We start from the raw sequence: 27,673 nt of genomic DNA, 5'->3' as shown, positions 1-27,673 counted from the left end.
TTCAGTCAAGGCTCTCTCAGCAGCCGTAGCAGCTGTTACTCACCTGGTCTGCTCTCTGGAGTGAGTCAGCTCCAAGAGACTGGAACCAATATTTCAGCCCCCTCCTTGCTCAAGGGCTGGCCCTGTGCCACTGAGAGAGGCCCCAGCGGGACATGAATTGGCCCACGTCACGGGGAGCAGGAGCACGGACTCGTACCTGCTGCTGCTGGCTGCTGGATCTCCCACCTCAGGTCCTCAAACGGACCAGGATCCCTCCCTGCTGGGTCCTCCCAGCCCACCTGCCATTTCCTACACAACTCCTATGGTTTCCAGATGCTGGAGCAAAAGGTATCAGCTTGGCTCCATTTAGGAGCTCAGCTCAGCAAATCCCGTCTTTCTAAACTTTTCCTTTCCCTTGTTCAACTTGTGTCTCTTCCTCCTCCTCCTCCTCCTCCTCCTTTTCCATGTACTTTGCTCTGTGAGGGCTGGGCTCTGGCTGGGACACACTGCCTCTCCCCGTGGCCCAGCCTGACTGCAATAATATTCCATGTTTTGGCATGTCCCTCTGGAATGTGGGGGCGGTGGGAGGGGTTGTCCTTCAGCCTCCTCCCATCATCCAAGCTTGTGGAGCTTGGTGGGCTCCTCAGGGGCTTTGGCAAGGGTGTGGGGAGAACTGTTGGTGGAAAAGCCATGGGGAGAATGCTTTGTGCTGAAGCTGGTCAGCATTTGGTGTCTGTGCTCCGGAATAACCTGGTTCATGGGCACCATGGGGGCATGGAGGTACCTGGGTGTCAACCCCAAGTTCTTCCACCTTCACAAGCATTCCCCTGGCCCCTCCTCAGCTCAGGCACATGCTGTAGGTCCTGCTTTTCTCAACTCAGCCCCCAAACCAGCAAATAAATTGGCTTTGAAATCTGTATCCCCCATTCGCTGTCCTTGCAGTGAGGGGATGATAAATCCAGTGTCTGAAATGGAATTATCTCACTGGGAGAGGGAAGTGGAAGAAATACTTGCTGCATACACAGCACATGACAGTGATGGTGGAAACATTTTAAAGTGGTCACAAGGTGCTGTGAGGCAAATGAGAGACATCCAGGTCTACACATGAAGTCTGTGACCTCCTCAGATTCATCCTTGCGCATCCCTGCAATGGAGCTGGCAGCTCTTGTGCCAAACTCCTGCTCCTGCACAGGGCTCCCAAGGGGAACAGAGCTTTCACAACTGCCCTGTCCTGTGTGGGTGGCTGAGAGTCCCCTTTGCTCTTCCCAGAAGGATGGAGTTTGCCTTGACATCCTTCTAAGATGCCCCAAATGAGGTGGGAGGTGCTGTGTGTTCCCCACTTCCTTCCCAGGTACCACCATCTTTTGGGAGGTGCCCCCAAAGTGCTCAGGAGAGCCTGTGGCAGGAGAGATGTGGGGTCAGGGCAGGAGTAACTGGAAGGCCCCACAGGAAGCAGGGAGGAGGGATGACTGACATCCCTCCCAGGTACGGAATCGTTGGCCCCACAGCACCCAGTGGGTCTCAGGGGGATTCCCCACCTGGGCAGCCCCAAAGAGGGAGAACAGGGATGTCTTTCTCATTTTGAAACCACCTTCCTCCCCCCTGCCTAGTGACTGCACTGTCCACCTTGCCAAAGCCTGGAAGGCACCACTGGGTTTTGCAGAGTCATTGGACCCGTGGTTAAAAGGAGAAGTGAGGGAGGGACATGTTGAAATCAGTTTTTTGACTATTTGCCCATTTCCATCCGAGAGATAAGGGTGAGGCCAGGCTGCGGCTTCAGGATCGAGACAAGAGGTAGGAGATAAACTGCTATTAATGCTGATGGAGAGTCCTTTCCTAACAGGTTTTCCTTTAAGGGGAAGATGATTCCCTATAAAGAAGGTGATGATGCTTGTTCTTTGGAGATCTGTTTTCTCAGCAGCCCCTACAACCCCACTCACCAGCGACCTGTGGACTTTAGTTATACCGGGGACAGGTATAAAGGGTTTTCCTTTAGGATGACTTCTTTTTAAAAGGAACATAAGGCTTCAGTCCATATTGTGCATAAATATGGTGGCTATTTTGGGAGGCAGACTGACAGTGTGGGAAGGGGGGGCTGTTGTGGGGAATGCCGACCCCCTCCCTCTGGAAAGTCCTGCCTCGGATGTCTGGGATGTTTTGCTAGTTGTCTGCCAGCGTGGGGAATGGAGTTTGCCAGGATTGTCTCTACTAACTAGAAATCCTTGCTCATTCTGGAGTTGCCTTTAGGGCTTCTCTTATTGTTTCCTGGACAAGGAGTAATTCGAGGTGCAAATACTGGAGCTTGGTGATTTTTGTCACCGGTATTTTGTGGAAGGGATGGCTGCTGGTAAAACCCAGGGGGGAAAAGGACCAAACAGCTCTCCCTTGGCACACAGAGAGGCTCAAATCCCTGTGATCCCTGCACTGAGTCCTGCCTAAGGACCGTGCTGGCCTCTGACGGGAGCTGAGTGCTGCCCACCCTGCCGGGCTGTGCCTGAGCATTTCAGTGGGCATTGCAAACCAGGCAGTGGCCACCTGGGGAGCTGCTGGGGAAAGTGCTTTAAACAGACTCTCCCACACTGCAGCTGAACTTTTCCTTTGTAAAGCCTGCACAACCCCAGCCCAACCACCAGCTCCTGGCTGGAGGGTCACTGCCTGATGTTTAGCAATAGTTATGACTGGATTTTATTTCTCCCGTGTTTCAAGGAGGAAAGAAGTGGATTTGAGGACTGACTAAACTCTTTCAGCTGTTCTCTGTGCTGGTTGAGGCAAGAGACATCCTGACTGCTGTTATTTTTTGTTGGCAAGAAGCAGTGAAAGGTGTGAGCAGCTCAAGGATGCTGTGTCCATGTCCTGCCTTCACCTCTGGGGTTGCTCTTTGCTGGGCCAGATTTTGCTTTTGCAATCAAAGCTAAAAGCAGAGATGACAGCAATGGTTTCCAAAGGCCATTGTGCACTTTTCTCTACTTCCCACTGACAACATTTTGCAGGGGAGCAGAGCACTGATGTCCCAGATCAATAAACTGCATTTGTGTGTGTCACGGGGCAAGAATCAGCTTCTCTACCACGTCTCCCTCCATCAGCAAGGGAGGAGATGCTTTTAAAGCTGTTTGCCCAAGGTGAGCCAATGGGAAAAGGCTGGATAAAGCCAAGGCTGAGGCTGGCAGGGCTGGGTAAGCACCTCTGAGCATCTCTGGCACCAAAGGGAACGGGCGTTCGCACTACGTGTGGGGTGAGGAGGGGGCTCCAGTGCCAAACTGGGGAGTGCACAAGAAAGGGTTCTGAAGCCCAGTTGCTTGGGGCACCCAGTTCCTGGGGACAGTTACCAGAGCCCTCCTGTCAGGGGAGACAGCAGAAGTGTAACAAGCAGCTTTTTTCAGACCGCAGGGGACGAGGCTGACAAATCACAGGAGTGGATTTCAGCTTTTTGGTGTCTCACTGTATCTCTGGATTATTTTTCTGTAGATTATCTTGGCATCCCTCTGCCCTGGCAATTCACTGTGTTTATGTTGTGCAGCCCCTCTTGGCTCCAGTCCTGTACTGGCTGACCTGGATAAAGAAAATCTGCCCCCCACATCAACCCCCTGCCTGTGCTCTCAGCCCTTTGTCCATCTCCTGGTCCTGCAACCTCAGGGAACCCTTTTGCCATTATCACCTGCTCTTACAGGGTTCCAGGGCAAAGGGAAGGTCCTAAACTAACCTGCCTCAACTGAAGGACTGGATGAGTGCAAGGCTGGAAGGGCCTGGCTGCCTGCCCTCCTCCTCTCGCAGGGATGCCCCTGCCAGCATCCTCCTGCAGCCCTGCTTGGAGCCAGTGTGCTCTGGGTCTCTGTGCTGATGGACTCTGACTCCTTCCCTGCTGTTAAGGAGACAAACTTTCCAGTGCAGTTTCCATGGTCATGGTTTCCTGTTTGGATTCAGCACAAATCCCTGAGTGCCTGCACAGTACCACTGATCCCAGTGTGGAGCCACTGCTGCCTGTGTTACAGCTGAAGCACCTTTTTAATGGCTTTTGGACCTTCCAGGGGACAGAAAGAGGCTGGGAACACAGCACAGGGCCTGTGGCTCCTCAGCAGCCCCGGCAGGGACACCAAACCCCAGCAGTGACACTGAGCATGGGCTGTCATCCTTGTCCTTCCCCGGCCTGTGGGTCCGGCCGCTGAGCAGCAAATGCTTGTACAGCTCAAGAGCTCCTCCAAAGCCCAGGCCGCTCTCAGCTGTGTCTGTAGGCACAACAGACACCCAGGAGCAAGCTGGCTCTTCCCCATGCCATCTCCTGATGCCCAGCCAGGCCTTCCCCCACCCAGTTTGTTATCAGTGAGAGCATCCTGATAGGGATCTGTGAGGGGAGGGCACGGCTGCCGGTCTGTGACAGGCAGCTGCCTGGCAGGTTCCAATCAGATAAAGAGTTTACAAGAATGAAAGCTGACAGTAAAGGACAAATTTTCAACTTCATTTCTTGCTGCTTTTTTTTCTCAGTAGCTCTTTCTGGACAGCCCATTTGGGGAAAAGGTCACAGGCCCTTTCTCGGTGCTGTTTTTGGCTCTTTACTGCATCTGTTCTCAGCCCAACCTTGTGCAACGCTCCTGGGTGTTGCAAGGACTTCTCACCCTGCAGCTTTTGCATGGGGTTTCAAATCCCCTCCACCCCCCGGGGCTGAAGACCCCCCCTGCTTTCTGCAAGGTCCCTGTCTGTGCTCTCAAGGCGCTCTCAAGGCACGATGGATCCAAAAGACACCTCGGAGCTCAGATCCTTCTTGTTGCCTCCACCAATCCTCTCCATCTCCCCTTCCCCTGCTGGCCTTAGCCTTCTCAGGACTATTTCTCTCCACTTACTCCCAATTCCAGGCTCATAAGCAATAGCAGGGACTGGATGTGACACCTTCCTTTTGCCCCCAGCCCATGTGTGCCACACAGTCCCCATGCTGTGGGGACGCCGGGGCGCCTGCGTCCCTGGGGTGCTCTGGAAGGAGCCCTGAGCACGTTTCCGCTTTGCTAAAATGGCCACGCCGTGATAAGGTCTGTGGTTTCCTCCTCTGAGCAAGCGAGGGAGGCCACAGCTTCAGGCAGAGCTGCAGCCCTGCCCCACGCTCAGCCTCCCCCTGAGATGGATCGTGCTGGTGGGAGCCCCCAGGGGACCCTCCCCGGGGAGGAGAGCCCCGAGGTAGGTGGCTCTGAGCCCGGGGGGCTGGGGAGAGTGTTTGGGGTGCGATGGCACCAGGCAGGGTCAGGGTGGCTGTGCCCAGGGGACCCGGGGGGCAGCGCTGGGTGCTGAGGCTGTAAAAGGGGAATGAGAGAAAAGGGGCCGAGGCCACGTCCTGGGTGTGATGCTTTGCCAGGGTCACCAAGGGATGGGGGTACCATACCCATGTAAATGTGCACCCCAGGGTGAGTACGGGGTCAGCTGCAGCTCTGTGCCCCCACTGAGGATCCCCTTTTAGCTTGGCTATGGCTTCCCAGCCGCCTCCCAGCCCCTCTGGGCTCTCTGCTGCCAGCAGCTCCCCCAAGCCCTGCTCTGGGCCATCCCAACCTGACGCACTTCCTCTGTGTCCCTGCGTCTGTTCCCATGAGATGGGACCCACAGCTCTGCTGGGAGCACGAGGGCACAGTCCCCCGTGTTGGACTCCTGGGATGATCCATCCTGGTGGACTTGTCCTCTCTCTCGAGCACCCCTGTCCCTGCAGCCCTCACTGCTGCAGCTGCTGGGGTGGGCTGATGCCGGTGGCTGTATCTAGACCCGGATTTAAGCAACGCTCCTGGATTTGAGCTAGGTTCTTGGCATGGGGATTAGCAGCAGTAAACATGTCCTGGTGGCTCAGCTCAGCTTTAGCTTAACCAATCCCGTGTGCACATGGGAGCATGGAGCAGATCTCGCAGCGTGTCCGGGGGCAGAAGGGAACAGCAGGGAGCTGCTCCCAAAACCAGCAGGGATTCCTCCCCCTGCCCTCCTGTGCTGCCCCATTGCTGGGCAAGGAGCAGATGCTCGTGTCTTGCTGATAAATAACAGCAGCAGAGAAATAAAGTCCTTTTTCTGTCCCCTCTGCACTTGTGACCTTGCCATGGGGCAGTGCTGACTGTGGGGATGCTGAAGGATTTGGGATGGGGCCATGTCCCCCATGCCTTGGCACAGGCAGGACAGTGCCAGCAGCAGCAGAAGGTGGATGATCCCTGGGCAGGGGCAGGCTGGGACCCTCCTGAGTGCAACAGGTTTCCCTTTCACAGGGGCTGCTGCCCCCAGCACCCACCAGTGGGTACAAGAAGGGATGTGGAGGCAGGCGGGAGAGAAGCAGCTCAAGGGTTAAACTTGCCAGGGCCGGAAGGGTTGAATTCAGTCCAGATGGCCGGGGGATTATGCCAGCCCTAGATTTGCCATAAGCAAATGTTAATGTTCAAGCTCAGGGTTGGTTTATTTTTTTCTGTTAGGGGTATCCTAAGGTCACTTTGGGGCCTGGGCTGACCCACAGGTAGGGCTTGTCCATCCATCCATCCACCCATCCATGCATCCATCCATCCCCACCAGCCCTGGATGAGCAGGTGCTGGGACCATGCTCTGCAAATGCCTCTCAGCCCAGAAAAGCCCAAACTCATTTTAAAAACTTCTGTTACATTTTTTGGTGTCACCCCTTGTATTCCCAGAGGCTCCAGTGCCAGGACCAGTAGCAGATGGCACAGGGACACTGGTCCCCTTCCTCTGGTGGTGTCACCGCTTGGATTTAATTCTTGTTTGGAAAGTCAGTGCTGTTGCTGGTCACCCTTCACGTGGGGAATGAGCAGTGCACCCTTGCAGCTTTCAGAGATTTGCAGCAGTGCACCAAATCCTGATGGCTTTTGGCATCTCCCTGCCCAGCCTGGAGCTCTTCACTGTGCTCTGGCCCCCTGCCCTGTGCCTCAGCTGCTTTGCTCTCCAGCCTGGTGCTGCTGGAATGAGCAGCTCTAGGGGGTGAGATGTGGGTGGTTGGCTTTTAAAGCCTCCTGGGGATAACCCCAAGCTGCTGTTGCCACCCTTGCAGCCCCCTCCTCAATTAATGGGGCTGGGGGGGAAGCCCCCCATGCTGCCCTGCTGGTGGGTGATTCCCCTCGGCTGTGGGGTGTCACAGCATCCTTTGGGACATCCCACCCTCATGTGCTGTGGGTGAAGCCACCCCGTCCTGGCTGCCCTGCCTTGTCCGGCCGCGATTTCCTCCTCAAACCACGCTCGTGATGGGAAACCTCTCTGCTTCTCTTCTCTCCCCAGATGGATCTGTCCCACCGGTTCTCCAAGGACGAGGTACGAGCGTGGCCCTGCTGTGGTCTCCCTTGGTGGTGCTGGAGGGGGTGGCAGTGCTGCAGGGGCCTGGGGACATGGCTCAGCTCCTGGAGATGCTCCCCAGGGACAGCCGGTGTGGGCGGGCAGGGCTGGATGCAGGGGGTGCCAGGAGCTCAGGGAGCTGTGAGGAGGAAGTCTGCTGATCCTGGGGGATGCATGGAGCGCGTCCCCACTGGCTGTCCCCACACGAGGTGCCAGCACTGTCCCCCCACAGCTGGCCCTGCTCTACGAGGAGGTTCTCTACACCATCCGGCACCGCCTGGGCAAGCCCGAGCAGCAGCACATCGGGGACTCCCAGGAGCTCTACTCCTACGTGCAGAAGGTGTGTCCCTTCCTGACAGGGTCCCCAAAACCTGGTCCCTGACACGTCCATCCTCCCAGCTACAGGGGATGGTGGGGGTCTGTTATGCCCCAAGCTCGCTCAGTGGGTTTTTAAATGGGCTTTGATTTACTCTGGTGGTTCACAAGAGACCACAAAATTCTCAGGAGGCTCAATAACAAACTTTCACTTGCAAACTTGAGAATATTAAAGCTGAATAAGGTTGTGCTTTCCATGTGCCAGGGGCTTGGGCTTGACCAGAGGCTCCAGGAGCTAGGATGTGGAAGTGCCCCATCCCACCTGCTCAGAACTTGCCCTGACTCCACACACACACTTTCTCTCTGGTTGTTTGGAGACAATAATCATTCCTCTGGGCCCTACAGGGTCACTCAGAGGGAGCTCTTAACAAGCACCATAAAAGATGCAGCAGCAGCATCCAGCTGGAGGGCTGGGAGCAGCCTGTGGCTGGGAAATGTTAGCCCTGGGGAGAAGTGTTTATCTTAGGCTGGGGATGGTGGGAAGAAGGCTCTCCCTCAAGGGCTTTCAGCTGGTCCCCAGCCTTCCTGCCGTGCTCTTTGCTGCTCTCCTCTCTCCTCGGGCTGCAGCTGGCTCCCAGGGAGCAGCAGGAAGCCCCTGGCTGCTCTCCAGCCCCTGTTAACAGGGCAGCATCCATCAGCAGCCCCGATATCCACACAGGCTTTTGGCATGGACGCAGAGGAGCACAGTGTCATCATGCAGAAGGTCATGGAGCTGGAGGTACAGTGTCCCCAGTATGCAGCTGGGGTGGTGCTGGGTGGCTGCAGTGCCTCTGAGCCCCTGTGATTGTGATTTGGGGTGCCCTGGGGTTGTCACTGCTTGGGTGGGAGCTGATGGCGTGGTCCTGCTCGAGCCCTATCCTTCCTTGCAGGGTTGTTCCTTCCTGGCAGGGTTGATCCTTCCTCACAGGGTTGGTGACCCCACACATTAATAGCTATTTCTTCATTTTTCCAGAGCCCCATTTACTGCCTGAAAGCCACTGTGAAGGAAGCCAAGGGGATTTTGGGTAAAGACGTCAGTGGTAAGTGGAGACGGGTGGGTGTCCTGTGGGAAGAGGGGCAGCTGCTGCTCCCGAGTGGAATTCCCACACCTCCGCCCTCGCAGGGCTCAGTGACCCCTACTGCCTGCTGGGCATCGAGGTCAGGAGCCAGGAACCAGCCCACCCCGACCACAAGAAGAGGATGAAGGCAGTGGTCAAAGACCTCATCCCCGAAGACCAAATCCATCGCACCCAAGTCATAAACCAGACCCTCAGCCCGGTGTGGAACGAGACGTTCATCCTGTAATCCAGCCCCACCCCTTGGCTCTGCTCTCCGGGGGGGTGCAGGGGGAGGCCGGGGCTCTTGGGTGTGGATGGAGGGTTCACCACTGGTATGTTACTCGAGTAACAGCATCCCCTGCTGCCTTGCAGGGAGTTTAAAGATGTGGAGACAGCCAGCTTCCACCTGGACATGTGGTGAGTGACAGCATCCCAGTGACCCCGGGACCCTGCCCCGAGGGTGTTCTGCCTCCTGGGAGAATCCCTGGGGTGTTCCTTCAACCTGCACCCTTTTAAAGGCCCAGAAAGCAGCTGGGGACCCCTTTTCCCATCACTTTCTGTGGAGCAGTGCTCAGTGCAGGATGTGACCTGTGCCAGCAGAGAAAACCCAGGCTGGCTGTGCCCAGGCAGGGCTGGTCCTAAGCCCTGGTTTAATTTATGGAGAGAAGCCACACGCTCGCAGATTTGGGCTGGGTTTTGGGGTGGCCTCAATCCTGACACTTCCCTGCTCCTGTACTTTCCCTTCTCCACTGTCATTGCAATTCCCTGCTCTGTTTTTCCATCATCTGGGTCTCCCCCTTTCCCCGCGGTGGGTTTTGCCTCCTGTCCTCGCAGGGATTCAGACGTGGTGGAGTCGATGCGGCACAAGCTGGGGGAGCTGACGGACCTCCACGGCCTCAAAAGGTTGGTGCCGGTGTGGCCCCAAGGCTGCTGAGGAAAGAGGGGGTGGAAAACGTTTATTTGCCTGCTGGATTTTAAAAATCGCCTTTGGAAGGAGGGAGGGAGGGAGGGAGGGAGGTGGGGTGGCAGGTCTGTGTCACCCTTCTCCATGCCGAGCACAGCCGGGTCACAGCTGCAGGACACCTTCCCACCCCATCCTTTGTCTGTGCCTTTCAGGATCTTCAAAGACGCTCGCAAAGACAAAGGGCAGGACGATTTCCTGGGGAACGTGGTGGTGCGCCTGAAGGTGAGCACCCAGTGCATCCCCTCCTCCAAGGGGCTCCCCAGGCGCCAGTTCAACCTCCCGGGATCCGGGCAGGATCCCAGCCCTGTGGCAGCACCCAGCACAGCCCGGATCCCGTCTCAGAGCCACGAAGTGATGTCAGGTCCCTCACTGTGCCACAGTCATTCCAACACGCTCAGTCACTGTATATCCTGTATTTTTAATCCAATCTCCTGCTCCATGAACGCAGTGGGATGAAGATCCCCTGGTCTTTGAATGAGATCCTTCTCCTGGGAAGGCTGCCCACGGCTTCCCCCTTGTCCCTCTGTGCCCGCAGGACCTGCACTGCTGGAATGACCATTGGTACCAGCTGGAGCCACGGACAGAGACTTATCCCGACCGGGGACACTGTCACCTGCAGTTCCTACTGACTCACAAGAAGGTGGGATGGAATGGGAAGAGGGGTCCTTTCCCATTGCCTGGGCAGGATGGGACAGCTGCCTGTCCCTTGGGGCTTGTCTGGGGCCTGCCCCAGGAGCAGAGGTGCCAGCACCAGGGTCTGCATGAGCTGGACCCTCCCCAGACCCTGCTCCTGGTGCACCTGCAGCCCTTGGCTCTCCAGGCTCACTTTTTGGGTGGTGTGTCCCCACTGTGACAGTGTCCCTGTGTGTCCAGGCAGGTGATGGTTCTCTCTGCCTTGTCTCTTTCCAGAGAGCCACCACGAGCAGCCGGACACAGCCAAGCTACACCGTCCACCGCCACCTCCTGCAGCAGCTGGTGTCCTACGAGATCCTCCAGCACCAGGTACCACCAGTGCTGGTACCAGCACCAGAATCAGCCCTCCAGCAGCTGGGCTGGGGGAGAGCTTCCTTTGCAGCCCACACCCCGACACTTGTGTGATGGGAATGAGGGTCAGGATGGTGCCAGGCATCCTTCTGGGGCTCCCATTCCTGCAAATACACCCCACCATGGTGCCTGTCCCCCTCCTCGCTCATCCTGTCTTGCTCCAGGACACATTCCCCTCCCCCTTTCCCCCCAGCAGGCCGGCAGCACCTCCTGGGACGGGGAGCTGAGCAGCCACGCCAGCACCGTGCTGTACCTGCACGCCACACAGAAGGACCTCTCCGACTTCCACCAGGACATGGCGTGAGTACCCCACACCCACGGAGCCCCAGTGCAGCACCTGGGGGGTCAAGGGCCCCAAAACCTTCCCTGGGACCATCTGGCCATAGCTGGTGTGTCCCATGAGCTCAGGTGTTGCCCCCAGGACACCTGGGTGCTGCCCCTGTGATCCCAGCTGTGGCTGTGGCTGGCCCCTGGTGCCCCCAGCCCCAGGAGCTCAGCCAAGCCCTCCTTCCTCCCCAGGCAGTGGCTGGCCTACAGCAAACTCTACCAGAGCCTGGAGTTCAACAGCAGCTGCCTCCTCCACCAGATCACCAGCATCGAGTACCAGTGGGTGCGGGAGCGCCTGAGGCCAGAGCAGGTGAGGGGGCTCCAGCACCACGTGCGGGGTCAGAGATCAGGGGAAGGTGCCCCAGGCACCCAACCCTGAGCCTCTCCTCCCAGGAGCTCCTGGGGCTGTTTCACTCCCAGTGTTCCAGGAAGGGCAGGAGGTTGTGGGGTACAGGGGTGCCAGGGTGTCTGCAGGGCATTTCCCAGTGCTTTGTTCCCCCTCTCTGTGAAGAACCCCTTACCCTTTGCACTGACATCCTCCTCCTCCATCCCTGCCATCAGGTCAATCCCAACCCCCTGCAAAACTCAAACATGACCCAATTTCTGCTTCTCCCAGCCTGTTTTCCCAGAGCATCCCTGCACCCTGCTGAGACACTGAATTTTCCATGCATAGCAATGAGGTTTAAGCACAAAGCTCAGTTCAGCCCCTCCAGGGAGAAGCTACCAGAGACATCAGGGGTTTTCTCCCATTCCTGGAGCAGGCTGGAAAGGAACGGGAGCACCAGCTCCCTCCACTGTGGTGCCATGGTCCTGCCAGCATCTCCCTGTCACTGAGGAGGACAGTGCATGTTTCCTTTCTTCTCCTCAGAAAGCAGAGCTGGCCGAGTCCTTCCAGTCCTTGCTGACCTACGGGGTCTCCCTCATCCGTAGGTTCCGCATCATTTTCCCCCTCTCCGTGCCGAGGTCCACGGAGAGGCTCCAGTCCCTGCTGCGGTGAGTTGGGCACTGGTGCCAGCTGTGTGTGGGGTCCTGTGGCTTGGCCACTGTAATGGCCAAGCCCCTGAGCTCGAGCAAAACCAGTGTGAGCCCTTTCTCCCCCGTCTAGGCTGCTGTGACACTTGTCCTGTCCCATCCCTCAGCCTGGGGAATGTCACTGGGAGGGGAAGTCTGTTTGGGCTGTCTCTCGGGGGGAAGAGGTGTTTGTTTCTCATGGCAGGTGCTGGGTTTCACTCGAGGTTCTCACTTTGTAGGGTCCTGGTTCAGATGTGCAAAACAAAAGCTTTCCGTGAGCTCTGCACACCCAGCCCTGACCTTCCCCAGATGGTCTCCACAGCTCTGAAGGTACTGGGGGTCTCACCCACCCCAGCCCCAGCAGGGTGGGACCCTCTGGGTCTCCCTTCCCTTCCATCCCCTGCCCAATGCCCACAGCTCAGCAAATCCCCACGGATCACCATGGTGTGGGAAATACTCGCCCCTCTTCAACCTGGTGGCCCCAGCCTGTGGTTCCCACCACAGGTCCTCACCCCACCCAGGGGACAGGAAGAGTGGAGGGGGTGACAGAACTGGCTTTGCTCCTCCTGCTTCCCTGCCATCCCACCAGGACTCCTCTCTTGCAGTCAGGCACCACGGAGTGGTTTCACATGCAGAAGCAGCACCTCAAGCCCATGGTGAAGGTCAGTTCCCACCTCTGTCTCTCCGACACGATAAAGTCACCTCAAAATGTCTGAGCATCCAAAACAAGCTGTTTCTTCCTTTGCAGAGCATAGAGGAGAATAGCAAAGCCTTGTCCAAGCTCCTTCTGGAGGTGATAGAAGATCTCAAGCAGTGCCAAAAGATCTGGAATAAATTGTTCAGCACGTAGGTTTCAGTGCTTGATCTCGCCCCCATCCACCTTCCCTGGGGTCAAGAGTGACAGAGCACTTTGATGCCTCATTCCTTGGCCTTTGGGCTCCCCAGATGGGATCTTTGGTCCCATCTCTGCCCCTTAGAGCTTTGCTGTCCTCACCCAGGACGTGGCCCGGCAGGGTTTGCTGGGCTGCCTTTGCTGGGCTGGGGTTGGCAGGCTCCTGACTCCACATTTCTCTCTTGCAGCAACCTGAAGCTGAATATCTTCTCCATTGCCTACCTGGAGCTGGAGAGCCTGGTGAGCAAGCCTGGGCTGCTCTGCCCTCGAGGAACTAAGGTCTAAAGACAGGCTGAGGTTTTTGGCCACCCTTCAGGAGGCAACTGCTTGTTGCAATCCTGGAAAGGGAGCAAGGGAAACTGCCTGTCTCTCCCTGTGCACCCATAGAGTGATGATGGTGACTATTTGACCCGACAAATCTTCTGAAATGCCACCCAAAAGGAATAGGAGTCCCCTGAGCTGACCCTGACTCCAGAAGGAGCCTTCCTGGCTGGACCTCACTGCGTCCCCCCCGTCCTTGCTCCCATTCAGGTTGCGGAGCATGTCCAGGAGCAGCTGCACAAGGTGGACAGCAGCATGTCCAGACCCACAGCTGAGAGCCTCTTTGATCTCTACAGGAAGCTGCAGGAGCTCTATGAGATGAAGGACTCCCTCTCAAGGAGGTATCCAAGCCCAGGAGAGGGGAGGCGCGAAAGGGAGGGATCGAGCAGTTAACTGAGAGGATCTCCAGATCCTTCCCACACATTGCTAATTGCACCCCAGGCAGAGCAGGCTGTTGGTGTCTGGTGTCAATGGGAGCATCACCAGGAGAGTTTTGGGCTCATCTCTGAGTGGGGTTGGTGTGAGAGCAGGAGGAGTGATGTGAGAGCAGGAGGGGTGACGGCCCCGTGCCGCTGCTGTGCGGTTGGAGAAGCCGGTGCCTTCATCCCTAGGGATGGACCTCTGGCTCTGAGCAATTTCCACCAGTGGTTCGAGGAAGCTTTGCCTCTGTGGCTGCAGAAGGCCTACACCACCACGCTAGAGAGGGCTCAGAAAGCCATCCAGATGGACCAGGTAACGTGGAGAGGAGAAGTCTCCCTCCTCCCTTTGGGGACACTCCAGCTGTCCTCCATGCCTCACTGCTGTGCCTGGCTCACAGCACTGAGACCACCACATAGATGCCTCTGGCAGCCCAGGAGCTCCTGGTTCCTCTCCCAAATGACATAACAAAGTATGTGGTCCCCTGGGCCAGATGATCCCACTCACCCTGGCCCCACACAATGTCCCTGTGTCCCTTCCCTCGCTGCTCCCTGGCAGCCCGTGTGAGCTGAGGACCCTGCATTTGGGCCATGCTGTGAGAATCCCCTTTGCTTCCAACCTCTGGGAAGAGAGAAGAGAAGGCAGCCATGAGGCCACAGGCTCCTTTCCCTGCTCTTCAGTGGGGTCCAGCAAAGCTGGGTTGGTTATGGAGGGAAGCAGGGAGCTCATGCTGCTCTGTCCATCCTCATCTCCTCCACTCTCCAAAGTGGTTGTGTGGTGATGTTGGGATATAAGGAGCTGATGATGGGCCAGAGAGCCCCAAAGTAAAGAAGCAGCTCTGCTCCCTGGGATGGCATCTCTCTGTACGAGCTGTGTTTGCCTTCTCTGCCCCTCAGCTGAAGCCTTGCGAGTACCAAAAGCACAGCACATCCACTGTTGACCTGTCCACCTGCTACGCCCAGATCGTGACGACCTGGCAGCAGCTCAACTGGCCAGACCCTGACAAAGCCTTCATGATCATGGTCAATCTCCTGGAGGTTTGTACACCTGGGCACCAGCACCTGGAGTTTCCTCCTCCTCTTGGAGATGTGTCTCCTTGAAGGAGCCAGTACTCCCCAGTGATGTGGTTCCCTGAGCCCACGGTGGTCCCTGTGTTGCCTGGTTCAGTCCCGTTGGTTTCCTCTCTGTCCTGCAGGACATGTGCAAGATCTCCCTGATGTACTGCAAGCTCATCAAGGAGAGGGCTGAGGCTCTGTCGCTGAGTGAGCGGAACGAGGGCGAGGCGGCCAACAAGGTTGGTATTGCAACCTGTCCTGGTTTCTCCAGGAAAGGCAGGATTTGGCCCTGGTTTCTGGGCAGAGAGGGAGCTGAGCTGCTGAGAACCCAGCTGACATCCCCAGTCTGGGTTCCACAGGGACCAGTTGGCCATCAAAAGCCATAATCCTGGAAAATCAGGAGGGAAATGGTGTGAGCAGGGGGAGCGGAATGGGGATGGGGACACAGGTGAGGGTGAAAATGAGTATGGAGATAGTGATGGAGATGGACTAGGGATGAGGATGGGGATGGAGATAGGAATGGCAATAGTGGTGGAGATCGCACTGGGGATGGGATGTGGGATGCTTCAGGGAGTGTGGACACCCTGAAGCAGACCCACCTCCCCCAGCTCTGCATCGTGGTGAACAACATCGAGCAGCTCCGGCTGCTGATGCTGAAGCTGCCGTCACAGCTGGACTGGGCCCAGCTGGAGCAGCGCATGAGGGGCGTCATCGACCCACAGCAGATCCAGAACGCTCTGCACAACCAGCTCAACAGCACCGTGGCCTGCCTGGACCATGAGGTCTGGGATGTGGTGCAAGCCCTGGCCACCAAGGTGACCACCTGCCTTTTGACCCCCCCTTGGCTTTCACCTGGTGCAGAGCAGTTTCACCCAAGGTGTCCTGAAGCCCATAATGCTCCTGGGATGGAGACAAGGTGGAGCTGGGCATGGGGAGGCTGATGCAGAGGGCAGGGTCCAAGTCTCTTCCTGCATTTCTCCCTGGCAGCTGGAAAAGGGCATTGCCAGGCACATCCAGGAGCTCTCATCTTCCAGTGACACCCAGAAGCCTGAGGATGTAAGTATCTGGTCCAGCCCCTCCTGGACCATCTTTTTTGGGCAGTCTTTTCTTGCTTGGTGGAGGCCTCTGTCACCCTCCATCGCTGCTCCCTGCCCACGCCTGGGGCACAGGACACACCAGTGACGGGGCCCAGACCTCCACATGCTTCTCTTGATGCCTGTGTCAGCAGCAGGACCAGACCAGGCACAGCCTGCCCATGTTCTGTGGGAAGGAGCCCCTCTGGGATCCTCCCTAGCCTGCTTTGCCCTGCTGGACACAGCCCCCCTGCCCTCCCCAATGCCCCTCTCCTCTTGCTGCAGTCCATCATCCCGCTCATGAAGTTCCTGGAGTCGGAGCTGCAGTACCTCAATGAGCATTTGGTCCAGGAGAACTTCAAAAGGTGACCAGGGCACTTGGGATGCGCTGTGGCAGAGGCCACCAGTGTCACCATCCCTCGGGCAGGAGCATCCCCTCAGCTCCGTGTGGCTTGGGGCCATCCCACTTCAGGGCTGGCAGGATGAGGCACTTTCTGCTGGGGCTTTGCAAAGCCCTTCAGCTGAAGACCATCTCCCCAGCCCACCCCCTGGATCCTGCTCACAGCCTCCCTCTCCCCTGCAGCCTCCTCACTCTCCTGTGGCACCACACCCTGTCCGTGCTCTCAGCAGCAGGGGGGCCGCAGGTGCCCTCGGTCCAGCACTACCAGAGGCTGTTCTGTGCCCTGAAGGTACCAAGGGGAAGCAGGGGGTCCCTGGCAGGGACAGGGGTTTGGTTGGTGGCTGACAGCATCCTTGTCCCCAGAGTCTGGAGCTGTGCTTCCACGCCGAGGGCTGCGGGCTGCCGCTGGAGACCCTCCACACTGCAACCTTCCAGGTATGGAGATGGGGATGGGGAGTCCCCGTGGGTTCCTTCGGGAGGGAGGGTTGCCAGGGAGGACATCCCCAGGCTGTGGACCTGTCTGTGTGCTTGACCATCACCTCTTACCCTCCCCACAGACACTGGAGACTCACCTGGCCCTCTGCTCCGCCAGCAGCCGCAAACTCATCCAGAAATACTTCAGCAACAGAATCCAGCAGCAGGTAGGAGTCCGGATGGTGCTCCCAACCTCTTCCCACATCCCACCCTTGCTCACAGGCCCTGCCTGTGGAAATGTGGAATTTCCTCCCAGTCCTGGGGCTGTTGGGGCAGGTTTTGCCACAGTGTTGAGAGGAGTGAGCTCAGTTGCATCCAGAGGATTCCAGCAAACCCTGGGTACCCCAAAATTCCTGCCCAGCCTCTGCCAGACCCTGTGCCTCCCCTCCATGATGAGGATGAAGGACAGCACCCTTATCCCTGTACCCCACTTTCCAGCTGGACACCAGCTCAGAGAAGTACGGGGCCGTGACCATCAAAGCTCTGTACCGGCCTTTGGAGCAGAAACTCCATGTGGAAGTGCTCAACGCCACCAACCTCATCCCACTGGACTCCAACGGTGGGTGTGGGTGGGCAGGGGAGCCCCACTGTCCCAGGACCCCCCTGGGTGGGCAGGGGAGCCCCACTGCCCCGGCACCCCCTGTCCTTGGTCCCTGGAATGCCCCAGTCAGGAGAGGTGCTGGCAGTGCTTGGACTCTCTCTCGATTTCTTTCTTTACCCAAGGAGGTGGATTTGGGGGAAAAGGGGGGTTATTGCACTGGTCCGGGGTGGTCCAGTGGGATGTGGCAGGCAGGACCAGGCAGGACACAGTACCCACATCCCACCGGCCAGCAGCCAGGGCAGGCGGCTTTTCTTCATCGTGCAAAGCAGTCGCGGATAAAAAGCCACATGAGCAGGGACCTGCTCGCGGTCCGGCTGCCGTTCGGGGAGATCTCCAGGAGAGGTCACTCCTCCTGCGGCCACCCGCGGCCGATCGCTGTGCGGGCGGGGTTAGGGCGGTTCCCGCACCCTCCAGGAGCCCGGGCCGGGCTGGGGGTTGTGGTGACAGTGCCCTGACCCCCTCCTGCAGCCACCCCAGTGTGTCCAAGCCTCCCCGGCCGGGTTCATCCCGGGGCAGAGGGGCATGGGGAAGGGGCTGATGTCTGCACCCCACCAGGCTCCAGCGACCCCTTCGTCCAGCTCACGCTGGAGCCCCGGCACGAGTTCCCCGAGGTGGTGGCCCGGACCACCCAGTGCAAGAAGAACGAGCTGCACCCCCTCTTCGATGAAGCCTTCGACTTGTATGTAGGGGCTGACGCCCACCAGGGCCCCCCCAGTCCCCACAGCCCCTCAGGCTTCAACAGAGCCTCTGCCATGGGGCTGCTGCTCCAGGAACTGCGCCCTGTCCAGGGATTTAACTCCCTGCACCCCAGTGGGGTCCCCCCAAACACCGGGGAGGGTGCGGGGCTGCGCTGGGGCCCTGAGTTTTGAGGGGTTTGGGTCAGTGTGGAGCATGGAAGGTTGAATTTTGGGACCGAGGGGGTGGGATATGATGATCCCCAACCTGCCGTGCCCCTGCAGCTTGATCCCCCCCGAGAAGTGTCGGCAGGAGGGGGCCTGTCTGCTGCTGACCGTGTTTGACTACGACGTGCTGGGGGCCAACGACCTGGAGGGCGAAGCCTTCTTCCCCCTGTGCCACCTGCCCGGCCTCGACACCGAGGAGGCTGACATGGGACGGGTGCCCCAGACCCGGCTCCCCCTCACCCACCCCAAGCCCACGGGTACGTGGTGCCACAGCCGGGCTGAGGCCCTGCAGCGTGGGGAGGGGGCTGTGGGGAGCATCTCCCACCATCACTCCCCTCTTCTCCGGCAGATGAGATCCTGCAGCTGCTGGAGTCCAGGAAAAGGGACAAAGAGGCTCAGGCCTTCGCTAAGCTCCGCAAGCAGCGAGCCAAGCAGTCCAAGGAGAGGGAGTGAGGGAGGGCCAGGAAGATGGCCCTGAAAGGCCAGCGGGACCACGGGACGTCTGTGGTGTTGGAGCCAGAACATCTGCAGGGAGTGTGGGGACAGAGGGGTCCCTGTGCCCGCCCCACCGCACCCGTCTCACCCCCACCTTCGGGCAGCAACGCTCCCGTGAGCCGTGGAGGGGGAACAGCTGGATTTGAGGGGATTTCTTGGCCTGCCTGGATTAGTAACACTACACGAGGGATGTGGAAGTGTGGCTGTCCCTGTCCATCCCTCTGGAGCTTGTCACTGCCAGTGCCGCATCTCCTGGCCGTGTCCCCACCCTTCCTGTCTGCAACACAACTGATTCAGGCTGGGGACAGCCATGGCCAAACCAGCCTTCATTTTTTTTTTTTAAATTTTTAAATTTCTTTTTCCCCTCATTTACTTGTGGATAAGCCTCTTATTTTAAATGAAAAGCCACAAAGCTGATGCGTGGGCTGAGTCTGTGCTTTGGGGCAGTGGCCCTGTGCTGGGAGCAGCAGCACAGTGGGGTGGGACATGGCATTTGAGGTGCTGAATTTCTCCTTTTTTAAAAATGTGCATCGCTTTTGTGTCTGTTTGGTTTGGTTTTTTTTTTATTTTACCACCAATTTTATCAACCTTCTGGAAGCCTGGGATCCTGCTGGAGCCTGGGCAGCAATAAAGAGCATCACAGCCCTAGCAGCCAAAATAGGAGACATTTTGGGCAGCTGACAGCCCAGACATGGGATGCAGATCCCTGGCATCACCCCCAGCCTGTGCCAGGGACCTGGGTCCCTCTGGAAGTGGTGAGAAGCTCTGCAGGGTGCATCCATGTGGGGTGACCCAGTGTGACAGCAAAAATGCCTGGCAGGGCAGGTGATTTTAACAATTTGTTGGGTTTTTTGGAGCTTGTTTTTGCTGCAATTAGTACTAATTATACACCTGGAGCTCCCTCTACCCCCACCCTGCACGGAGGTGGCTGTGTTTGAGCTGCAGCAGGTCCCTGCGAGCTGCCAGGGACCAGGGAATTAAAAGCATCCCCCTCCCGGGTGCCTGAGCACCAGCTGTGCCCTCAGAGGGCAGAGCAGCCGCTGGGTCAGCTCCGGTCAAATCCTGGATGTGGGGGGGGGAAAAGAAAAAAGCTCCTTTGGTATCTGTGTGACAGAACCCACAGCAGGAGGGATTAAGGCGCTGCTGGCTCCCAAGGAAGCTATTTGCTGGCTTAGGTTTCAGTGCAGAGAAATAATATCCCAAATCTGGGTCTGGGATTGTGGAGATGCTGTCCCAGGGTGTCATTTCAGCCAGGTCCAGCACCCTGCAGCCCATCTGGAGTTGGCCCCTGCTTGGCAGCCCCCATTTTATTACAAGGTTTACTACACGAGGCTGGAGGTTTGAAGACGGTCTCAGCTCATTTTCAGCTGTTTGTTTAAAAATCACTGTGCTCTACCTTGCCCTGGGCTGCCAGCAGCCAGGTGTGTCGCAGGGAGGAGGTGGCACGGGCTGACCTCTCTTTTGAGGTTGTTTGCACTGTATCATTCAGGGTGTTTTAGCTTCATTTTTGCTCAGCTCCAGGCAGTTGTGTGGCTCTTTTCCCACCCTAAAAGAAATCCCACCCTTTACAGAGAAGGACTAATAAACCTTAATCAATCAGAGCACAACTAACCCCACGGAGCAGAACGGCCCAAGCATTAAAAAACAAGGCTTGAAGCACACAAAACCAGCTGCTAGTAAATGCAAGACCAAGGAAGAGGAAGAAATCCCCATCATCCTCCTCATCCTGGTGAAGAATCCGACACAGGTGGATAGCTGGAACACAAGAGGGAAGGGGCTGGCACTTACACCTACTGATTTTATTGTGTTACCAATACTCTGCAATACAAATGGGCCCATTCAGATTATTGTTGTGATTGGACTAATGGGAAGTGGTTGATGCACCTTTGAAGCGTTAATTAGACCAAAATTAACAAGTAATTACTGGATCCACAAGCCAGGTGCGCTCTTTTGGGTGCCAACACACAAACACTGTTTGTACCCACTGAGCTGGCACAGCTCACCTCTGCCCAGCCTGGCTCTGCCAGAACATAAATCCACATCCAGACCAAGAATTTGGGTGAGAAAGTTTTGGATTTGCCACTTCCAAAGGGGTCTCTGCCCAACCTTAACCACATTGCATCGATGTTCCCTCTCTTCCACCACACCTCCATCAGAAAAGTGAATTGCAACCTCCCAAAAAGGAAGGGGAGCTCAGAGAGAAATCATTTTTGGTTGTGTGAAAGGCAAAATTTGCAACAGATCTGTTGTTTCAAGGGGTCCACAGGCCAGATTTCTCCACCCTCCCCAAGCCCCAGAGCAGAGCCTGGGGCTGCACATCCACCCGGGCACGCATGCGCACACACACACGCACACACCGCTTCAGTTTGTATTTTTTTTTTCTTAGCAAAAAAATAAAAATTTATTGTCCTCTAAAAAAAAAAAAAAAAAAAGAAAAAAAAAAATCCATCCTGCCCTTGGAAACTGTGACACAGATTGAGTTCTTTCTTTCCAGCCCCACATGCAAATTCACTCTGCCAAGAAAAGAGTCTAAACCAGGTTTCCGACAGCCAAAACACATATTTACAGAGTACGAGAGAACGACAGCTGAAATCACAGTTCTATACATGGAATCAACAACACGTTTTACACCACTGATCACCATTCTGCCAACTTCTACACGGACTAGGGGCGCCTCTGCCCAGTGCCCTTCCTCCTGGGGAAAGCAGGGAAGGGACTGGACAAGAATTGCCACCAGAAATACTGCAGTGTGTATTATTATTATTTTTTTAAAACGTATACTGTATTTATTTTGTTTTAACATTGGAAGCTACGGAGTGGGGAAGCCCCAGAAATCTCTCCGATGCAGTCACTACTTTGCAGGAATACTTCACCTTTAAAATACTAGGTTTTACATCAGTAACATCTATTTTGCTGTTGGCCATCACTCCAAGGATTATAATAATTCTGGAGGAAAACACTGGTAATATTCTTCCTTCTCAGATAGGGGAAAAGGAGGAAGAGAGGAGGTTCGGAGGCTGGTGGAACAGCAAGGGATGACTGAGTCCATTCAGTGTTACGGGCTTCCTTCCCAGGGTAAGGAATTCTCTTCATTGTCTCAGCTGCACAAGCCTTGCAAGTGGCTCAGGTTCAGCTTCAGAGATGTACAAAGTGTAAAACCCTTCAGCAGGGGATCGGCTGCAGTGACCCCCAGGGGTGGGATCTGCTTAAGGAAATGTGCTCCAGCTCCGGCCCTTTCCCGGGTCCCTCCCGTGCCACAGCGAGCACATGGCTACGGCACCTAAAGCTGGAGAGGAGCTCAAAGTGGTCCTGTTAGCCCAAAATGCTAAAATCCTTCAGCTCCTGGCTCTCGCCTACAGCTCTGGCCCTGCTTGTTGCTCTGCATCTACCCAGGGTAGTGCTGTCCCAAGCCATCTGCTTCTAGGTTGGTTTTCCGTAATAATGTAGAAGTTTATTGACCTTTAGGATGCTGTGGTTTCACAACACAACCACAGCTCCCTTCCCCCAGCTCTCAGCTCCGAAGGGTCTGACCTGCCCAATTCGTCACTGAGGCCAGCGCTTCTGAAGCTCCCAAAAATCTGGGGAGGAAAATGTCATTATCCACTAAGGAGTCTGTGTGAGGAGGCAGGACCCAGACGTGGTCAGGGCTGTTCAGCTGGGCTGCTCCCCAAGGAACCTCGTGGACCCCACTTTTGTTTTGAAGCCCCCTCAGCTCTGCCGTGTTACTGTGTGTCCTGTAAAGGGAGTTCCTGCTTCAGAAGGAAGCCTGACAGTACGTGACAGGGGCTGCACTTATTAGCACCAGGTTTATTTCAGCTCTTTTTACACCACACAAAAGCTGATCACAGACTCTTAAGCCTTAACTGCAGTGCTGTGATTATGGTTTGTCCTTCCTGCCTGGAGCAGGCAGCAACAACTGCTGGAGTGGGTCAGGAATGCTGCTCCTTCCCCCTGCTCCGACCTCATTTGGTTTGGAAATTGTCTTTAAGTGGCCCCCCAGAACATTCATGAAATATGCAAAGATGAAGTTCTCTTTTCCATCTGATGCTTAAGAAAATAAATTCACATTTCAATATTCCTCTCCTTTTTTTAAAAGCAGCAAACAAATTGATAGAAACCTAAATTTAGGAAGTGTTTCTTCAAGAACCAGAGGAAAGTGAGAAAGTCTATGTGCTTGTGCAAAGAGAGTGCTGAGAGAGGTTGGGTGGGGGCAAGGGATGGGTCTAGTGCTAATTCCTTCAGGCTGCTCTGCCATGAGTGCAGTGTGGCAATGGAAAGTTAAAATGTAAGGGCCACAAACAGGTGAAATTCTGAATTCTTTGGTCCTTCAGTATAAGTTTTAAAACAGAGAAACTGTTTTACTCAAAAGGGGAAAACACATTTTCTCTGGCCTGGAATTTTTCCTTGTACCCCATGGAAATTGGGGGCAAACAACTCTTTCCCCTTAACCCCCCCAAGTCCTGCATCACCCCGTGACTGAAGTCCCATGGAGACAGCCCAGGCTGCCCTCAGGGGACAAGTTCCATGTGGAGGGATTCCCTGTTGGAATCACGGAGCCGGTGCCGGACAGATCTGGAAAAAGAGGGTTGGCAAAAGGCAGCATCACCCCTGAGCAGCCCCCAGGGAGGCAGAGGAGCAGAGAAACCCCCACGCTCATAAAAAGTGTTACAAACCATAGCCAAAAACGGGCTGATCAGCTCTGCTGCTTATAAATATTAAAGACCTGATTTAAGAGTTTATTTCCTATGATTTAAGTTAGTTACAAAAAAAACTTTTTAGTAAATTTTTTTAATCTTAATTGGGCTTTTTCCTCCTCCTCCCCCCCCACTTTTAATTTTTTTTTTTTTTATTTTTCCTAAAAAAAAAAGAGAAATGTTCACGTATTTTAATAAAAGGTCTTTCCTTAAGATCAGACCAAGGCAGATGTGCTGCCCCATGGCACAGACATTCAAAGGCTATAACCAAACAACATAGCCACAATAGTCACTCAACAGTGTCTCTCCATTAAAAAAAATTAAAAAACCTGATGCTAGTTACAATAAAATACACATGGAAAAAAAGCATTTTTACCAAAACCCAAAAACAAGTTAATGGGAAAACATAAAAAAGAACTACACAGAGCTGCACTTAAGAGATCATCTGGGAATGCATATTAACCCCTTCCATGGAGAGGAAAGGTGGAATTATGGAAGCAAACCTAATTATGTGTTTGTATTAAATATGAAGCTTTCTGAGAGGCTCTGGTAAAAATTCAGTTTTCCTACAATAGTGGGCTGCTGGAAGTTCCAGTGCTTTTCCAGGTCACGGAGGGGCAGCACAGAAGCATCCCTGTGCAAAATAAAAATGTTTAGTCAACCGAGTGGCCTTTTGGTTGAGATCCCAGCAGGTTACTGCAATCCACCTGATGTAAAAATCCAATGGACACGCTGGTAAGGAAAGTCACAGGAAAGCTCAGCTGCTGGACAGGTCTGAGCTGGTGGCATTTCTCTGTCCTGCTGGACTATTTCTGTCACCACACATCTCCAGCATGAGGGTTTCTGGAGCCAGCAATCCACAAACCATCCTTGAGCTGCTGACACAGGCAACAAAAATGTCCTCAGCCTACCTGGAATTGTTTCATGCACTTCAGCAGTGACTACGAATCAGGTCCCTGTGGCTAAAACAAAACTAATCTCGTCTGAAACAGTAAAACATCTCTAGACAGACACCAGACAGAGGGGTGCCTGGAGAGAACTAACCTCTGCATCCAAATTTCCTTCATAAAGGGCTTGGCTCACCCAAGGGCAATACTTCTAAGGCTGCTCAGACCTGGAACATGTTGGCTGCATCAGCAGTGAACATTGGTCACTGAATTTTGGGGCTTGGCTTGCTCTAGGTCCAATATAAATTTTTTTTTTCCCTCTTTTCTTCTTTTCATACAAATATACAAAGAGTGTAAAAAAATTTAAAAAGTGAACTTTGCTGATTAAATGACAGACAAAGTTCCTGCACATTCAGAGATGGGCAGTGTGAGGCCCTCCAGGCAGGAGCCTGGCAGAGCTCCCATCAGGGGGGACGGCTTTAACCAAGCTGGGTCAGTGAAAGAGCAGGGGGACCGAAGGCATGAGCAAGTCATTTCAATCCACCTCGATCCTCCCCGTGATCTCAACTCTTCCTCTGGAAAGCACGTGGAAGCCCCTCTTGCCCACTCTAAGTCCTTCTGGAAATAGTCAAAAATTTGTTATCACCTAAATAGAAAAGAGGAGAAACACAGACTCTTTGCAAATGGCCCTTTGATCTGTATTAAAAACAGCTCTCAAAGTTCATCAAGAGTTAGAATTAGTGGGGCACGGGTGAGGGGCAGTTTAGATACGGGATGTAAAATATTAAAAAGTGCTCTGCAACTAATTTTCTGTTTTCATGTGTGCATGTGCGTGTGTGTGCACGTCCCTACACGTGCACAGCCACGCCCATCCACACACATATATACATATATATATACACATACATATATATGTACGTATGTATAAAGTTAAAAAGTTCTATAGGATATGATCAGAACGAGTGTCCTCGCAAGGTCACGACTGCAGAGAGTGGGGCCTGTTGGGGTGGCAGATGGGGCACTCGCCCTCCTCGGCGCACGTCTCGCACAGCACCGCGTGTTGGCACGGTAACACCACCCGGTTCTCCTCCTGACACTTAAGGCATTTCACTGACTGCATCTGAAATACCGCCTGCAAGAGAGGGGGACAGGGCACAGCGTCAGCGTCACACGCACGGCAAAGGGCTCAGCGGTTTGGGGAAGGGCAGGGAGGACTTGGCAGCTGTCCACCCTGTTCATCTCCTGAAGCAAAAGTGCAGCAGCACAGCGTGATGCCTTTCGGGACCTTTAGGATCAACAGAGCAGCTTTGATTGATTTAAACTCTGTACTTTAGGCACAAAGAAGATGAAGTTATCTTCCTGTGAGCCAGCTAGAGCTCACTTTGGTTACATCTACCTGGAAGTGCTCTGACAGGCTTCTGATTTCTGGCTCTATTGAGGAAAAGGGAAAAAGCTGTGACCTGTAGGAGCAGAGAGGGCAGAGCTCTGCCCTGCCAGGCCCTGGCACTCACCTTGTCCACTTTCTCCAGGTTTGCCCGCAGCTGTTTCTGCAGGGTGTAGAGTGACGAGAGCGAGAGCGTCTCCAGGTCAGAGAAGGAGCGCAGGAACTGCGGGTCCTGGCCGGTGTGGATCCTCTCCAGCTCCTCCTGCAGTTTCTTCACTTGCAGCTCCAAGGCTTCCCTCTGCTCCCGGGCCAGTTCACATTCCATGTTAGCTGTGTTGGCACGATCATTTGCTTCCTCTGCCTCCTTTTTCCAAGCATCACAAGCCTGCAAGTTCCGACAAAGAGAGTAAAAGAAGCAGTCTGAAAACTTGGTCTGTCTCCAAAAAGAAACCCAGAAAAATTATCAATTTCCATACACTCCTCACGCCAGTTCTGACCAATCTGCCCAAATTCTGTTCCCAAATTCTGAAACACGTTTGGAGCCTTGCTTCAAGGCACTGCTCATTCCAGATATCCCATCTGCTTGGGCTGTGGTTCTACACTTCTGGCTCACACTGTTCAGGGGATGAACTTTGCATACTGACAAATTATCATGGATCAAAGTCAGCTGGCAGCTCTGAGAGACTGTCAAACACTTCACAACACCCGGCCTTGAACTTCCAGCACCTGAACACACCAGGCCCACTGATTTGGTGATTTCCAAGGGGGAGGAAAGAATGCTGAGAATCTGTAAAATCTACAGTTCTGTCCATCACCTCCATGTCCAGGAGCCTGTTGAAAGGCTGACACCCCCTACTCCTTTACACTCCCTAATCCCAGGATTTGCCCAAGTACCTGCTTGGCTTGTTTCCAAGACTCTTCCCACTGCTTTATTGTGCCGTTGGCTTCATCCAGTTCTTGTCGTAGCCGTGCCAGCTCTGCAGCACCTGGACCTGACAGAAATGCAGGTGAGGTACTGGGCGAAAAACTCCCCGAAGCAAAGTGTTCCCATATGCTGCTGTTCATCCCATTTAAACCTGTTTCACAGGGAAATAGAGAGGGTTATGTCACAGGTGCTGGCAATTTCCCCATTTCCTCCCTAACCCTGTGAAATCCAGGATTCAAAAACGTGTAAACAGGATAAAAAGTTCATCTCAAGAATCAGTTTCATCCCCATGACCCTGGAGTCCATCATAGAGGGACTTTATAGGGAAATTTCACACCATTAGGCCTCATCTTTTGTGATGCAGGGAGGACCCAGGAACTCTTGAATCAGGCTGCTTTTAGAAGCATCACTTTTACAGCAGAGCTGACCATCAGCTTGAATCCCCCTTCTTTCAGGAGAACCCCTGACCTGCTTCTACCTCCCCACTTTTCCGTGCAGCACAGCCACCAGAGTTGGTTCACAGAGCCCAGGTGGTGCTTCGTCCCACAGTACACCCTGAGAAACTTCTGCTTTTGTCTCCTCAACGTGGGGCTTAGAAAAGGAGCCTCACTTTCAAACAGTGACACAAAAAATGCTCCAAGTCATTACTGTTTCCATACACAAGGAACAGAACTGGAAAATCCTGTTTATAAACAAGTAGAGACAATAGTATCTGTATCTGCTTCACCCTCTGCAGAGTTCTAGCACTGAGCTAGTGAGCAGCACCACAGAAGACTAATTAGCCACTTCCCTATTTTAGTTTGTTCAAATAAACTCTCTTTTCAGGAAGAAATTCAAGGTTTAGGAGGCAAAGAAGTAGAGTATCAGTTGCAGACAAAACTGGCTATTTTTCCACAGAGTCCAATGTTTGTACTCTTTCAGTAACAAAAATGCTTTCACTTAAAATTCACTTTGCATTCAGGGGAAAACTAGTAGGAAAAGGTAATATTGAGACAGAGTGTGGACTCTTACCCAAACAGTTTGCTCCAGTTTGATGTGGGAGTCATTTTCATGCCCACTGGCTGGGAACACTCCTAAATAGAGTTGCAACTGATAATTCTGATCTCACAAGCAGCTAAGCTGTGCCTGC

The 27,673-nt window shown here is 54.6% G+C and overlaps 2 protein-coding genes across 12 annotated transcripts in view; one reads left to right on the top strand and one right to left on the bottom strand.

Annotated features, from left to right (window-relative positions):
* Nucleotides 1-50: 50 nt before the first annotated feature.
* On the top strand, nt 51-19,197 carry UNC13D (unc-13 homolog D). 6 transcript variants are annotated; one of them, XM_032129235.1, is made up of 32 exons: nt 51-327; nt 7,213-7,245; nt 7,499-7,606; nt 8,300-8,359; nt 8,594-8,660; nt 8,744-8,921; nt 9,051-9,095; nt 9,513-9,581; nt 9,795-9,864; nt 10,178-10,282; nt 10,552-10,644; nt 10,880-10,986; nt 11,206-11,323; nt 11,882-12,006; nt 12,264-12,354; nt 12,630-12,686; nt 12,773-12,870; nt 13,105-13,156; nt 13,448-13,578; nt 13,849-13,969; nt 14,551-14,691; nt 14,850-14,948; nt 15,318-15,524; nt 15,697-15,765; nt 16,068-16,147; nt 16,366-16,471; nt 16,546-16,617; nt 16,740-16,823; nt 17,095-17,215; nt 17,813-17,936; nt 18,217-18,416; nt 18,509-19,197. In XM_032129235.1, the coding sequence occupies exons 1-32, from the start codon at nt 313-315 to the stop codon at nt 18,610-18,612; spliced, it is 3,150 nt and encodes a 1,049-aa protein (XP_031985126.1). In that variant the 5' UTR covers nt 51-312; the 3' UTR covers nt 18,613-19,197. The 6 variants fall into 6 exon arrangements, with proteins under 6 accessions (XP_031985126.1, XP_031985127.1, XP_031985125.1 ...); XM_032129236.1 differs by lacking the exon at nt 51-327 and adding an exon at nt 1,697-1,773; XM_032129234.1 differs by lacking the exon at nt 51-327 and adding an exon at nt 4,981-5,142 and having other exon boundaries at nt 10,883-10,986.
* A 1,996-nt stretch (nt 19,198-21,193) lies between these two features.
* The window catches only part of UNK (unk zinc finger), a 45,153-nt gene continuing 38,673 nt past the window's right edge, over nt 21,194-27,673 (bottom strand). For 5 of the 6 annotated variants that reach the window (XM_032129244.1, XM_032129239.1, XM_032129245.1 and 2 more), the window contains 3 exons: nt 26,514-26,695; nt 25,747-26,004; nt 21,194-25,367 (listed from right to left, as the gene is read on the bottom strand). In XM_032129244.1, coding sequence (XP_031985135.1) covers nt 25,212-25,367; nt 25,747-26,004; nt 26,514-26,695 — 596 coding nt within the window. In that variant the 3' untranslated portion in view covers nt 21,194-25,211. The remainder of the gene's footprint in view (nt 25,368-25,746; nt 26,005-26,513; nt 26,696-27,673) is intronic. The other variant, XM_032129243.1, reaches the window with a different exon arrangement.

Source organism: Corvus moneduloides, chromosome 19 (assembly GCF_009650955.1).
Source record: "Corvus moneduloides isolate bCorMon1 chromosome 19, bCorMon1.pri, whole genome shotgun sequence".
NCBI classification, from domain to species: Eukaryota; Metazoa; Chordata; class Aves; order Passeriformes; family Corvidae; genus Corvus; species Corvus moneduloides.
Note: the sequence above shows the minus strand (reverse complement) of the source record. Positions and strands in the feature narration are given on the sequence as shown.

Excerpts from the sequence above, each read along its gene's own strand:
- UNC13D (XM_032129233.1), top strand. The coding sequence starts at position 5,086 with ATGGATCGTGCTGGTGGGAGCCCCCAGGGGACCCTCCCCGGGGAGGAG. Across the intron at positions 9,582-9,794 it reads GACCTCCACGGCCTCAAAAG|GATCTTCAAAGACGCTCGCA; the intron begins GTTGGTGCCGGT and ends TGTGCCTTTCAG. Across the intron at positions 16,472-16,545 it reads GGCTGTTCTGTGCCCTGAAG|AGTCTGGAGCTGTGCTTCCA; the intron begins GTACCAAGGGGA and ends CCTTGTCCCCAG.